Raw genomic sequence first — 15,611 nt, 5'->3', positions numbered from 1 at the left:
ATTCATCAAAATAGAACTACAAAATGTAAAATTTTCTTATATAAAGAAAAACTTTCTGCAAAGTTTCACAATTAGACTCATAGGAAAAATTTGTGGTTTTTACATAAGTCTCCTAACCAATTTCCAGACTTTAAAGGCACCCTGCTTGAGTATCTATGTCATCTGTAAAAATGCAAAAAGCAAAACCCTCAGCACAATCTATGTATCAATAGCACACATTCACAGTCAGGGCAGGATGCTCAATGAAAATCTGACCTATAGCTGCCAAGAGAAAAAGTCTTCAGCAGAGGTTGCATAATAATACAAAGGTTGAAAGGAACATCTGTAAATGCTGCAGTGCTGAACATCATTACACTGAAGTCTCCTCTCTGGACTGGTAAAGTTGCAGAGTTTATAGAAAACTATTGTGGGCATTACACTGAAAGAAGACCCCATAGACAATATTTCACAACCCAAAATATTGTTTAAATAACTTATTGAGGGTACTGTATCAAATTGCCATGGCTAGAGGTGATAAATAACTTGGGTTTAGAAATATAAAATGTTTCAGAGTATCAGTGTGTGAAATTGTAAAATATCACTACACTTACTATTTGAAACAGATCTAAGTTGAATTCAGTAAGAGCATGTTTCTTTTATAAGAACTTCAACAAGGCACAAACTTTCCATCTAGTATAATCTACTATGATTCATAGTTATTTATTCTATGCAAGGTTTATTTTTGAACTATGCATCAAAGTCTCCAGCATGAGTTTTCCTTGGTTTTAATATGAACCCTTATACAAAAAGAAGGCAACAGACTTTTATTTTTATTGCCTCCATTCTTTCGTGTTATAAAGTGTAGTAAAGTAGTCCTGAATTCACCTGGAAAACCTTTAAAAGTCATCAGATCACTAATATTAAATTATCCTTCCTATTTTTCTATGATAGTGTAAAATGAAAAGCCAAAACCTTCCAAAATGAAGTCATGAGGATGCAATAATTCAAACTTGGAATATTCTTTGTTACTGTTCTTTATCATGCCTACCTTTGAGTAGTCTTCTGTGACTTTAAAAATACTACAGTTTATTTAGCATGGTGCTAATCTTGTATTTTAATTTAAAAAGTCAATACAATTTTTAAATTATTACCAACCTAATAGAGATTAATTCACCCATTGTCACTATTAGAGGCTTTGCTGTGCACGACAAACAAGTGCAATGATTCTAGGGCAAACAGTACAGAAAATGATATATTTGCTCAAGCAAACAAAAGGAAAAGTAGAACATTTATTTTGAGATTATCAAATGCAATACACACTTTGCTGATTTTATGTAATTAAATCAATTCCATCCTGAAGCAACATGAGATTTATCTAAGCATATAGCGAGAACAGATATTACCAATATTAAAGCAGGAAGTACTTTTATTGTTACAACTCACAGCAAAATAGGGAACAAACCCCAAAATTATTATAAACAAAGGGATCTTATGCCAGTTCATGTCTTTTCTGTGTTGACACAGAAATATGTATCATAAGCCCCTCAAACTGACTCAGTGTTTTGGCATCTGAAAACTTCTGGTTCTCTTGTGGAAAGCTAGTGGTGTGAAGATTTTTGAGTTCATGGGGAGATTGAATGTTCACAGTTCTGAGCCAGGCATCTGCAAATTTGCATATTTTGAGGAAGTACAAGCTTACAGTTGTTTTTTCTCTACGATCTGTCACTGGTCCTTGTTGGCAGCAGCCTACTGGGCAAAGCTGTAAGAGCCATAATGGGCTGTTCCTACATTTTACGTTGTTCAGGCACATCTTTTGCATAGGTGTCAAGTGGTGCCTTAGATGGCAGTTTACATTTTAACTTGTTTTAAAAACTGATGATTACTTCAAATAGAAGGAAATTAAAATCAATTTATTAACTTCCCTTATATAACCATTTATCTTCTCTTGTTGGGTAAGAACAAGAACAGGATTGTAGTAGTTTCAGAATATTTAAGAACCAAAAGAGAAAATTTCCCCAGCCTAAGAGCTGTGCTAAAGCTAAGCATTTATTTGATGAGAGATGCCTATTATAATCACTTTTTAACGATTTGCTCAGCAATTAAAATCAATCATGCTGCTTAATTTCTCTTAATTTGGATACTTCAGATATACACTTTATATGAAATTCTTCCTTCAAAACTTGATTAGCTGTTTTTAATAATCTCCATTACTCCTGAATCCTTCAACACACATAATATTACTATTTTTTTTCACTGACATCTATTTTTATTTCAGTTAAATCGCTGGTCCCAAGATGTACAGTATATATTATGCTCTCCTCTGTGTATTTTTAATTTATCTCTCTTCACATTCTAGCCAGGCTCTCTGGACAACCAAAGCTGCATAAATGTCAGTTAAATCTCTTTATGTTTGTGAAGTAGAACAATCTCAGTCTATTTACACAACTCCCATTATTTTAGCTTTAACGCTAAGATGCCACTGAAATTCCAAACTCATATGCTTTGATAGTGCATAACTTATTAATTTCAATTCCTCTTTTTCCACTGAATTTAATGAATCCTGTAACACTAAAGCTCAGGTACTTCATCACAACACTCAACTGTGGCTTTGAAAGTGAATTTTGAATTTCAATTTCATGCTAGACCACTGCAGTCACACAATTGGGTAAGACAGGGAAGGGGCTGAAGACTCCTCTAAGACATCTTGTGCCTCATGCTGCAGCGACACAGACCTCATGAGAGGGGTCTTGTTCCCACAAGTCCTGGACACTACTGATCCTGCCAGGCATGAATGCAGGAATGTGGGAATTCTTGTCTGAAGTTCTGATGAAAGCATGAGCCTGTACTGTGTGAAATGCTAGATCCACAATAATTTCTAGAATTGCAGAATCAAGGGCCATATTTCCATGGTATTGTGATTTGAAAAAAAAAAAAAAAAAAAAGAGAGAAGAAAAGAAAAGAAGGCTTAAACCAATAATGGAACAGCTGAAGTGTATGAAATGTGAACTGTTAAGTAAGCTTTCATTTCAATAATACCGTTTTTCATTTTGTGACCTTTTTCCACCCAGGCTTGATAATCTTTTGGATAACATTAGAGAAGGCAAAGGTTATAAGATTTAACTGATATCCAATATTGTCAGTGTTAAAACCTTTGAAATGCTTCTTGTAGAAAGACGCACGAAAAATGAAAATGAAAAACTGCAAAGATTTTTTTTTCCTCATTCATCTTTCTTCTGTCTTTGGAGCTTTTTTCTACTTGCAGCTTGAAACACAGATACAGCAAGCAGTCTAAACAATCTCCTCAGGTCCTGATACACCAGAAATACATAGTTCATTATATTGTTTTCTCATATCAAGCCCAAATTTCAGTCAGCAGCAGCTAGCTATGGCACATGTTTTTGAAACAGAAGGCAAAAACAGATGGAAAAGAATGAAGAATCTCAAAACAGATAAAATCTATTTGTCTTTAACTTATTTGAACAATGTAGACTTTTCCCCACCAGTGCCAGAAACACTGGTGAGATGCACTGATGAGTTCATCAGTATTGTTATTTATTATTCTATTAGTGGGAAGGCAGGATGAGGAGAGAAAAAAAAGAGTAAAGAGAGTGAATGTACAGGTTCTTCAGTATTTAGAGAGAAAAGCAATGATGCCTGCTCAGTCATTATTGCTTCTAAAATGTCACAGTATCCTGGCATCATGACAATAGAAGTTGAGCAACACAGGATTTAGATAATCCTGGTTTCAGAATCATAGAGCTAAAGGAGATTTTAAGAAGTTATCCATTTTATCTCCACATTGCTAAGAAAAATCAGCTTTTGCTGCATCATTTCTTAGTGACTGCCTTGCCTATTCTTAAAAATCCTCCTTTATCTAGATGCTGTACAACAAAACTACTTATTTTTGTCCTTGTCACTAAAAAACTCTTGCTAATGTTTAAGCAGAATATATTTTAAATGCTTGCTATGCATCCCAGCTATTACAAAAGCAGACACTAGCAGATACTAGACACTTCTTCTTAGGTCATCACTTCTGCGATAACAATACTAACAGTAAAAAAACCTCATCTTGGTCAAAGAGCAGGAGAGCTTTCCCCCCTTCAGTTACAAAACAACAAATATAAACAAATAAAATTGAACAAAGAGCATTTTGACTGAATAAAAAGGCAAAATGAAGCGGTGGAAGTGGACAGATCTGAGTGCCTTCATGAAGATGCTGAAACAGGAGATTGTGTACCACAATGTATTTAGTACACAGAGGTCTTGAGATGTAGGAACTAATCTGCAGGTCTCAGCTCCATTTAATAATCTAGAGCAACTCAGGCTTTCCTGCTCTTCTGGTTTTAATAATCATTCTGTACTTCTACTATCTACATCTCAGCTCTTTCAGGAAGCTGACACTGACATTTACTGACCAAAAATATAAATATGTTTTATTTAATGCATTATGCATTAAAAATTAAATCTACTTAATGTGTTTATGCATTAATATACATACAATGACAAAATATTTTTGTTAAGAAAATTTTTTCATTACACTAAGTGTTATTCCTTACTTTTAAGACACAGTGCTTTTTTCATCCATTATATCTTTGGCTGGATCCAATATTAAATATATTATATGCACACATATATAAAATAGCATTTATATAACATATATATATATAAGCATAAATATTAAATTACTTTTAAAAAATACTAAGAAGTTAGAAAATTTAGAGAATGTTTCATTTCTTTATCAGGTCCTTAGTGTCAAATCACACAGTACAGTATAATAGTATAAACAAAGTAATAGTATAACCATATAACATAATAGATACAGTATAATAGTATCACATGACAAAATAAGAAAGGTTTGAAAATATCTAATGTAATAATAGTAAGTATATAAGCAGCCACAAATAATGATAGAAGAACCTTGTTCTTAGGGAATATGTAATTACAAGACCTTCACTTTATATTGTTACTGAAATATTTGTTAGGAATACTTCAAGTGAACCAGGGAAAGGTCAGAAAAACAAAAGCAAGCAGGTAAAGTTGAGAATAAATCTCAAATACAGCTGCCTAAAGAAGGAACATGGCCTCTTCAGAAGATTGTTGAAATCCCTGGACAAGGCTGGCAGTGAGACTGTCAAGGGAGTCACCTTTTCCAAGCCCTTTCCATCATCTGACTCACCATTCTTTGTATGCAATTGAGCAAGCATGGTAATACATGCATCAGCAATACTATCACACCTAATATACCTATAGCATACATGATCATTGTTCTCAGCCAAGGGCCCAGTCCCACATTCTATGCCTATTAAGGCCCCCAGAATCCTCTGGTTCAAAGCTAAGCCATCCCCCCGTGTTTTTTCCCGAGCTGGCATTGGCACTGCCAAAGAGATCAAGTTCCTCAGGTGGGGAAGCTAACGTTTTATTCAAAGCCAGAATAATTCGGCATTGCCAGCATCCGTCTTGCTGACTGGGTGTTATCCCCGGGTTTGTACTGCAACGACCCTTCTGTATTAGAGTCTGGTTAATAAGGGTGTTATTATTGATGTAGCTCTTAAACTCTGCCACTTTCCATACCGGAAGTCCAGCTAAGCAGGTTCTGAACGGGTTACGCACCCCACCAAGACTTAAACATATGGAGCTTTGCTTGGTCTTATTGGCAATTGTCACCCAAACATTGTCACGAGGTGTGTCATACTGAGTGTACCCCAATACACACGACAACAGCCCTATGAACACAGCAGTCCTCATTTTCCTTTCTTGCCCCTTTTCCTGCCTCCTTTTAATTTGGCAGTCCCTCTGGAGCCAAGAGAACAGGACTTAAGTTGCTTGATGCAGTCGTCTAGTGCCTCCTCAACCCCACAGTCCTTTTTAATCGGTCCAACAATGGATCTCTGTGTGAGGGGCACAAGCTTTCGACAGCGCGAAGCTATTATGTGAGTACACGCTTGCTTTTCTACTCGATCACACAAGGTCTTAAGTTGCCAAGTAACATATGCCAAGATAATTTGCTCCGGGGCTTCAAACAAGTCCCACGATCCTCTCAAATCAAGCCCTGTGAAATCCCTTAGTGCTCGCTGCCACGAGTTTTGAAAGTTCCAGGAGAATCGGCAGCTTGGGCACCAGTTCTGCCAAACGGTCGATTGCTCCAACCAAAACACCTTATTACAGCCTCCACAGTCCAGCGCGATCCATGCAGCACATTTATCCCCACAGCCCAAGCATGGCTGTGATTGAGGAGCCTTCACTTCTACCGTAAGATCCTGACACCACTCAATCCAATCGTCAGGAGGGTGAACGCAGGCACGTCGTGCGTCGCTAGAGTAGGGCTCAAGGCGTTGCAAATAGGGTCGCAATCTCAGCGTCAGTTTGTTGTGTACCCTCTCTTTGTCTTCCGGTGACAAGGCCGCGACGGTTCTCAACATCTGGTACAGCTCGAGTCCACTTTGCGGGGATCCATACAGGTCCTCTTGGAGAGGAAGAACAAAGATATCCCCTCCCCCAGTATAGTACCCTGGCAGGCTCCTGCCAAATGCCAGATTTGGGATCCCTATATCGTACCCAAACGGCTGACTCTATCCCCTGTTCCTCGTTTTCCTTCTGGTGATGCTTCTGTGCTGGCGGTATTTCCTCCTCCCCAAAAATACACAAATGGTTTATCACAAACAATGCTCTAGCTAGTTGTGTTACAGGGTCTCTGATATCTTCACCCTTCGCCAAATATCCCTTAAGAGTCCCATTAGCTCTCTCTATAATCGCTTGCCCTGTGGGGGAGTGAGGAATTCCGGTAACATGCTTTATACCCCAGTCTGCAAAGAACCTCTTCATCTTTACGCTAACATATGCTGGACCGTTATCGGTCTTGATCATCCCCGGAACTCCCATCACTGCGAAGCAGCTACACAGATGTCTCTGAACATGTAGGGCTTTCTCACCTGCCTGTGCTGTAGCCCAGATAAATTTACTGTATGTATCAATGCTGACATGCACGTACTTCAATCTACCAAAGCTTGCAACGTGAGTAACATCCATCTGCCAAATCTCATTTGCCTTCAACCCTCTTGGGTTTACTCCTGCCCCTAAACCTTGACCCCCGTTATGATGACTGCAAATGGGGCAAGAGCGAACAATTGCTCTGGCCTCTGTAATAGACAACTTAAACTCCCTAGACAATCCCTTAGCATTCTGGTGGAACTTGCTATGGGCCTCTCTTGCCAACACATGCTTGCTAATAGGCGTGATCTGCCTGGCAGAAGCCATCACCAATTTGTCAGCTCTGGCATTCCCTTCTCCAAGGCCTTGCTCCCATTTATGGCTTCTAATGTGGATAATGGAGTAAGCTTCTGCTCTTAATCTGGTTGCCTTTTTCAGCTGTAACAATAACTCGTACAGTCTCTTATTCTGCACTTCCTTTATCACCGCATCCTCAATCCTGGCAGCTACTCCTGCTACATAAAGGGAGTCAGTCACAATGTTCAGAGGACCTTTCAAATTCATCATCGCCCATACTACAGCCAAGAGTTCCAATGTCTTCCACCAATTGATGAGCATGCTCCAGACTTTCCCCTTTTAACGGCCACTGCTTAACCATCACAGGTGTATCAGTCCTCCATGTGAGTGGAATGGGGAAAGTCCAAGCAATGGCGATTACCCCAAAGGGTGTTCGTTGGTCAACACCACCCCTAACTGGGCCAAAATGTCCCGGCCAATAAGGCATTGTACTGTCGGTGGCAAAGTGACCACCGAAAAAACCGTGGTAACCCATTGTCCATCCACTCTCACTTGCAAAGGTGGTGTTTTACTGGCCAAGGTGAGGCCCCCTACTCCAGTCAAGGTGTCTGCAGAAGGGTAGAGTGGCCACTGATGAGGCCAATTCTCTGGGCTAATTACACTGGAACAGCCCCAGTGTCCAGCAGTCCTATAAGGACAATAGTGCTCGGGCAGATTAATCTGGCTGTGACCCTTATCCAGGAGCCAGCTTGTTACAAAGCTCTCAACACCCACTCACTGGACTTTGGTGCTGCCAAAGCACGGGACTGCCCGAGAAGATAAAGAAAAGTGGGCCTGTAGCTGTTTGATAAAAGGATGCCCACTAAGTTTCCTCCTGTATCAATTAATAAATGACAGCTCCCACCTAACTTTTTAGAGATACCTAAAAGTCCATATTGCCCACTGCTCTATTTGCTAGCTTACACTTTACTAACTCTTCTCACAGCCTTCATTGATATGACTTTTGATACCACCTACCAATCCACACCACATTAACATAATGATTTTTATGACAAATAACTGCAACAAACTTTTCAGTATTTTGGTCTCTGTCATCAGCAAGGGAAGGATTTCTTCAAGAAAGAAATACTTGAGAAATACAAGATAAATAACTGAGAAAAACAAGAGAAATATTTGTTTTGGTGATCAAAGCAATAAAGCAAAAACACAGAGATGAACTCTCTGAAAATCTTTCTGCCATCCAAAAATACTAGTGTTTTATAAGCTGTGTAATATACTGACTCCAGAGACACACATCTAGGACTGTAGCTGTTTATTATCTCTTTGCCACTGCTGCTGAATGATGTCTCCCAAGCTGCTGCATATATAAAAAATACATGTTTCTCTTTTAAAATGTTTTATCTTCACGTTTAATTTTTAGTTCTCTCATGGGAAACCATATATATTAAGAGACTACTTCATACTTCACAGCCAGAGAAGGTTTTAAGCTTGAGTCTCTTACCACATGCTGCATTAAAAGAACATTTTATAAAGACCAAGCTCGAACAAAAATCCATATTCTTTTTGTCCAACTGTATTTTGTAAATGCCAATCCAGCTTCTTTTCCAGTGTATGTTTAGGTGCTGCGAATTCGAAGGAAAAATATCTGAAGAACATTGGAACTCTTTTTTTCTTTTTCCTAAACAGAGATGCAGGGAGATTTTATTTACTGTGTACAGGTGAAACCCGAGAGAAGGGAACCCACGCTTATTTATTTTTCAAACTAATCTTGACACAGACACAGGGAAACACCATACCTGACTGGAACAGAAGTTGTTTTAGAAGAGAAAAAAGATAAAAAGTGAGCCAGAAAGCTACCTTGTTCCAACACCTTCTCCATTCCAGCACGGGAGCCCATCGGCAGCTGCCAGCTCGTTCCCGCACAGCTGATCCGCCAGGCCGCCGTAAAAGTCTCTGTAGAGCCGCAGGTGGCTGAGAAACTCCCTGCACACAGGAACACCAGAAATAATTGTCAGTGTCAACCAACAACACCGAGCTGTCCTGCTGTTGTGCATTTCTGAAAGATAAGGAATGCGTTTATTCCATTACTCTCCACTGGTTCCAGGGATATTTTAAATCGATCTGTCAATAGATGAGTTTGATTCTTTTAGATATGCTTCATTAGTTTACAAAGTTGATACTCCCACTGCTCAAATTAAAAAAAAAAAAATCCAAAAAAAACCTGCTTTACATATGCTCTGGAACAGGAACTATTTCTTTCAACCTGAAATTTTCTTGCATTGTAGTGATACAGTTTGCAATGCTATAGTTGGACAAATAGATGAAAAAATGCTCCAAATAAAAAGCATAGCAAATAAAAAAATAGGTGCAGATGAATAAGTCTCCTGTTTTCCAAAACTGCTGACAAGAAGTCCCCTACCTATCTTTACAAATGCTACAAAAAATATTTTTTTGAAGTTATGCAGCAACTCAAGATTCAGGTAAGATGGGTTTAAGATATAGGGGTTCAGTATTTCATAAAGATTAAAATAACCATCTGAAGGACTGCATCATTTCTACCATGCGCTGTGCTGGAAGGTTATAAATTATGTATTGTTATTTTAAATAATTTTAAAGATGCCCAGAGGTAATGATAAGGTTTTGTACTTAATTCAAAACAAATGAATTACTTTTTGGTTGGCATGTTCTTAACAGAATTGTGGTATTTAATATACATTGTTTGTTTATGAATTGAAAATCTCTTCCTGGGAGACCCTTTCCTACTGGGAAAAATTAAGATACTTATTCATTCTGAAATGGAACATGACACATTACTGAGTTATCTATGACCTGCAGGCACACAGAAAAGCCCTGCCAAATGCTGTACTCTGTTACTGCTCTGTAACCCAGCAAACTCCACTTTACGTTAACTCTTTTTATAGTGTCTGGAGTTGTGAAAAATGCCAGAAATAGTATATACATTTCCCTATATTTAATTACCATAGGACTATATGCTATAGGGAATTTAATTGTTTAGTATTGTTTACCTCAAATTAAAACAGATAAAACATCAGTGATTTATACAGTCCGTCATTTAAAAAGCCATACATTCTTTCATGTAATAGGGCAAATATTTTACACAAACTACAGTAGTTTTGTTTTACTATGTCTATTAAATGTGATGTGAGTGCCCTACTAATTCTAAAACTGCAGTTCTGAAAAATCCCATGTAGGGTCAGTTTTGACTATGCAACATATATTTGCCTATGTGCATTAGGTTTTAACTATGATTCATCCACACTCTCCTAGCCATGAATAATCATATCTTTTATTTCTCCACACCCAAAACTGAATCCAGTGTGCACAGTGGATTTGCAATTTCCCTCCAAATGCCATTGAGTAGATTGACTTTGATTTTGTCTATGGTTTATGTATACATTCTGGATGAAAAATAGTGTTTAGATAGTCACTCTCAAAGTGAACAGTTGGAATTTCTTCTTCTGAAGAAATAAAAATAAATAAATATAGCTGTCATAATATCTTGTCACAAACTGCATTCTAACAGAAAGGTCATTTGGTTTATTAGTAAATACATCCTCAGGCAAAGATAAATTTAATAGAGAAGTAATAACTGATTTCAGCCCCTGTTGATGTCTGACCAAAGTAGTTAGAAGGGCAAATGGTATGAATGTCAATTTTCACATGATCATCCTCTAGACCAGACAGCATGTAATTATAGGCAGCTGACCACAAATGTGCAATCACAGTCAGTGGAAGTTGAAGATAAAAAAGAATTCTGAATAAACAGATAAAAAGTTTGTTGTTGTTTTTCTTGTTTTTGGGATTTTTTTTTACAATTTCATCCTCTGTACTAGAAGCTGTTTACAGTTCTGGAGAAAAAAGTATTACATACTTCCAAGTTTGTATGTTGCTACGGAAGGTTTTGCTTAGATTTTTTAAAATTCATCTAACAATTTTTTGGCATCAAAAGAAAGGAGAAATTTCTTTTTCTTCTCATACCAAATAGTACCAGAAAATACCAGCTTAGGTTCAATGGTAAAAATAATTCAGGAGAAGTTCAGGCAGCAGCAGCCCAACATGTACTTTAAAATGTAAACTTTCATCTGGACATGCATTTGGAAAACAGAAATACCACAGGAGGTAAATAAGGTGGAGTTAGAGGAGAGCACTTCCTTAAGAGCAGGCTGCAAGCACTCACTGAAGTCACACTTCCACGTGAGGTTCTTACAGTTGCTATGGGAATATAAAGTAAAATGTAAAGTGACTGTGCCTGATAAGGAAGGAGGTGATCCAGGAGGTAGCAACTGCAGGTGACAGCAGATAGGAAATTGTTAAATTGGAATCTGCATCAATGGATTTCAAACTTTCTTTACCTTCCCCTTTTTGGTGCAGTTTGCATGCCATGAAGTGTCTCCAGAATCTCAGACAGGTGAGAGGGAAGGGAAGGGAAGGGAAGGGAAGGGAAGGGAAAACAATGTTGCTTTGTGTTGCCCCTCTCATGCCCCTCTCAGGGGTCTCTCAGGCAATGTCCCTCAGGTCAATAGAGTGTTCTGCTTTGAAACATGGAACAGTCCTGGTTTAAGTGAGATTTTAGAATATGGTATTGTGTTTGCAGAGTGTTAGCAATCAGAAAACATCAAGAACTTGCATGTAACTGAAAAACATGCACCCATGTAATGGTGCTCCCTGAAAAATGTCTGTGCTGGCTAAATCAAACTTCTGGTTTGCATATCTTCCTGTTACCACAATGTTTTCAAAACTCTCTATTTATATTTTGCATTGTTGTTTTTTGTTTCCACTATTTAGTAACTGAAGGTCCTTACACTGAGAAGAATGGTTTGCCTTTGAAGCTCAGAGACCTTTTCTTCTCCAGACATCAGGAATGAGCAATTATTCCCTGCAATTCTCTCACTTCTGTTTCCTTCTGCACTACAAAGTGAAATGAGAAGAAAAAGAGGACAAAGAAAACTTCTCTGTACTTTAGTAAATGCTGTAACATAAATGAAATTTCTGATTTTAGCTTGGTACTTTATTTGCATAATGGAGCCTTTAATCTTAACTGCAACATTCCTAATGCCTTAGAGTGCTATTATGGTCATTAAAAATGTGATTAACTTGTCTAAATATAGATTGGCCTTTGAGATTCCTTCAGCTACCTATGATATCTGCAGAAAGCTGGAAGCCACCACAGAATCACAGAATCTGCTGATTTAGAAGGGACTCACAAGGATCTTTGAGTCCAGCTCTTAGCCTTGCACAGGACCACTCTCAAGAGTCTCACCATGTGCCTGAGAGTATGTTCCAAAGACTTCTTCAACCGTGTCAGGCTTGAACTCTATGATACAACTTATAGGACACCTGTGTCCTTCTCAGCAGGAGATCAGCTGGGACACCCCAGGGTATCTCTGAGTGGCACTGGATGCTTACAGACCTGTGGGCAGCTAAAATGACTTCTCCTTTCCACAGACTGTAATGGCAGCTCAAACACCTACCTCACACAGTTACACAAAGTTCACCCTGCAATGCTGAGCCAGGTTTAAATGAAATCTCCAAGCCTCTGCAGTCACTTCATTTCACTATATACCAGCAAAAGAGCCACAGAAAAAAAAATCAGCAGGTCTTGCTTGAACAAGGCTTTCAAGATTTAGTCCCAAATGCTTAATTGTCTGGCTTTTTACAGCAGAAAGGTATGTAAGAAAAGTAATTCATTTTTTCTGTCTTATCAGCTTGTACAAATAGTTTTCTGTAAAAAGCTACAGTCACTTTTTTCAGATTTAATAATGCCTACTGATATGTAAAGTTAAATTTAATTTTAAAAATTACACATAGAGCTAACACACATATTCTATCAACGTTATCCACCCTCCTAAATAATTTAAACCACACCAAATTACTCTGGTCATATGTCCATTACTTCTGAAAACAAAATCTAGTAATTAAATTACCCTTTCCAAAATGTAACAGAGTAGACTGTGTTGCTAAAATATTTCATTCTTTGGAGACTTTATTTGCTAGTAATGCACGCCATTGCATTGAGCATAATCTACTCTGTTGTAAAATTAATGGCTTACTTTAGTCTTTCTTTCTAGCTGTAAAACTAATGTCTTACTTTCTTCTGTTGGTGAGTGTTTGTTCACTGTCTCTGGAGAACATCTTCAACCCTTGAGTATCTTTGTTCTGATCAAAGGAGCAACCTGGAGACTGTTTAGGCTTCCTTACAGGAGGACCACATATCTTATTCACCTAAAAGGAAAAAAAGTCACAAGAAGAAGGAAAGAACACATGTAAGCAACAATTGCTATGTGTCTCTCAATTCAGCTTCACTACATTTTAACAAGAAAGATAGACTAAGCTACAAAAAGCATCATTAATTATCACACTATGTAACACTGTATCCATAATGAATGCAGCAAACACATAATTAGTCATTTTATAGTAAAAAAATAGTAAAAGCATTCCTTTTTTAGGGATACCAAGTGTATAAGAAAGTCACCATGCATTTTATTGATTGTGGTGCTTTTTTTCCCATAAGGAAGTGTATTTTTATGTAGACTGTATCAGAATCCTCAGAGAATACGATGTGTTGTGAACAGCAGCATATTTACATTTGTTCTGTAATGTATCCCAATCACATTTCTAATATGCATTGAACTTTGTGCCTTCTTTCAGGGTTGATGAATTATTATGGCATATTCAGCCCAGTTACACAAAGATATAGTGAACAGTTAGCATGGTGGAAACTTGCATTACAACACTGAAAGACGTTAAGGTAATGACCCGGGATGGAAGTTTAATGATATTGGACCACAGATGTTGAAAACATCAAGGAATTTTATGTCCAGCTTTCTGGTCTAGATGTCAACAGATAAAAATTCACATGAAATCTCATTTTCTTCTTTGTAAAATGTGATACTGGGCATTTTGTATGACACAGGGTATCACATTCATAGCTCATTACTCTTCCTCATCACTGAATTAAAAAAAAATTAGAAATATACATATATTTATTAAATAAGGGACAGTTATGCTTGTAATCACATCTGACAAGATACATTAAGCAGACTGAACAGCATGCATTTGTGTAAGCTAGCACTGGTGAAAAACTAATACTGAATGTGACTTATGAAAACTTGGTAGTCATTAGGTAGTCAACTTTTAGAGAGAAAAGGGGAGAGAGGAGATCAATGTGGCCTCTAAGGCAGACATCCAATCTTGAAGCAGAAACATATTCAAAATGCTACCATGTGAAGGAAGGAGTGTGTATGCTACACAACAAGGATTATTGTTTCCTATTTTATATTCCCACATATAAGAACAGAGACAGCAAATAAATCTCATTTTCAAGTTATCATCATGCATTAAAGAGAGAAATGCAAGTCTTACAGACCATCTTTCCAACTAAGAACTCCTGCAGAGCTAGTTAAGAAATAAATTTAAAATATAAAATAGAATAAACACATTTAATTTTAATGAGTTTGTTGGCATGCATGTTGTACGTGGTGATAATGAAAGATTCACTGAATGCACTTGCTTAGGTCAGTGAAAAGAAGAAAGAATCAGCATTATTACTACATAAGAACTAGTGTTCACCTTATGATCTGAAGTGGAAGGTAAAGTTAAAAGTGAGTGGTCCTTTTAGGCTGTGGTTCACATGTCACAACACAGGCAGCCAAGTTATAGTTTAGACCCACTCCAAATGGCATGGCTGAATTTACCTGCAAGACAATAATCTCTGGACATATGACTAATGTCCTTTAAGGGATTACACTTTGGACATCTTGAGGCATTCATCTCACCATTTCTTCTTAGAGGCTGTGTCTCTCTGGACAGCATCTTACTACATTCCTTCTTGTCCTCAAATTCAGTTTCAAACCTCCTTCACTCTATTTCCCCCAGTACTTTTTTCTCAGAACACATTAAAGCATATTCCACTGGCTTAACTGGACTCCTCATTTTCCCCCCTTGCAAGTTTCTACACCTTTTCTATGCTTCATGCACCCTTATGCAAGTTTGCTCCTTCAGTGCCAGCCTCTGCAGCAGCTTATCACATCAGCCCCTCTATGCCAATATAATGGAGATATACCAGAGACACAAAATGTTTCCATCATTTCATTTGTCTCACTTTTATCATATTCTTTTATGCTCACTGAAGTGATACAGGGAGCATTATGCTTATGATCAGCTTCTATGACAAAGCAACTGATTGTTTGAGTTGCCTCAGTTCCAACTTCCCGTATACTCTTCAGCTATTCTTTGTCTTACCAAAAATAAAAATAAGGTTTAACAGAGAGTGAGAGTCAGATCCAGATGTTTGGGAAGGAGTCATATCCAGATGTTTTGTCTCCTGACAGGCCTGGGTCAGGTGTGTAGGGTGTTATAGGTCTCAAGTGACTTGCACATCTGAACAA

General features: G+C 37.8%; 1 protein-coding gene across 1 annotated transcript in view; it reads right to left on the bottom strand.

The window, feature by feature from the left end:
• The window catches only part of GPC5 (glypican 5), a gene marked incomplete at its 3' end in the record, with an annotated part of 189,856 nt that overhangs the window by 72,018 nt on the left and 102,227 nt on the right, over window positions 1-15,611 (bottom strand). Inside the window, 2 exon segments of the mRNA XM_041471253.1 lie at window positions 9,074-9,186; window positions 13,313-13,446. Coding sequence (XP_041327187.1) covers window positions 9,074-9,186; window positions 13,313-13,446 — 247 coding nt within the window.

Source organism: Pyrgilauda ruficollis, unplaced genomic scaffold (genome assembly GCF_017590135.1).
Source record: "Pyrgilauda ruficollis isolate IOZ18807 unplaced genomic scaffold, ASM1759013v1 scaffold26, whole genome shotgun sequence".
NCBI classification, from domain to species: domain Eukaryota; kingdom Metazoa; phylum Chordata; class Aves; order Passeriformes; family Passeridae; genus Pyrgilauda; species Pyrgilauda ruficollis.
Note: the sequence above shows the minus strand (reverse complement) of the source record. Positions and strands in the feature narration are given on the sequence as shown.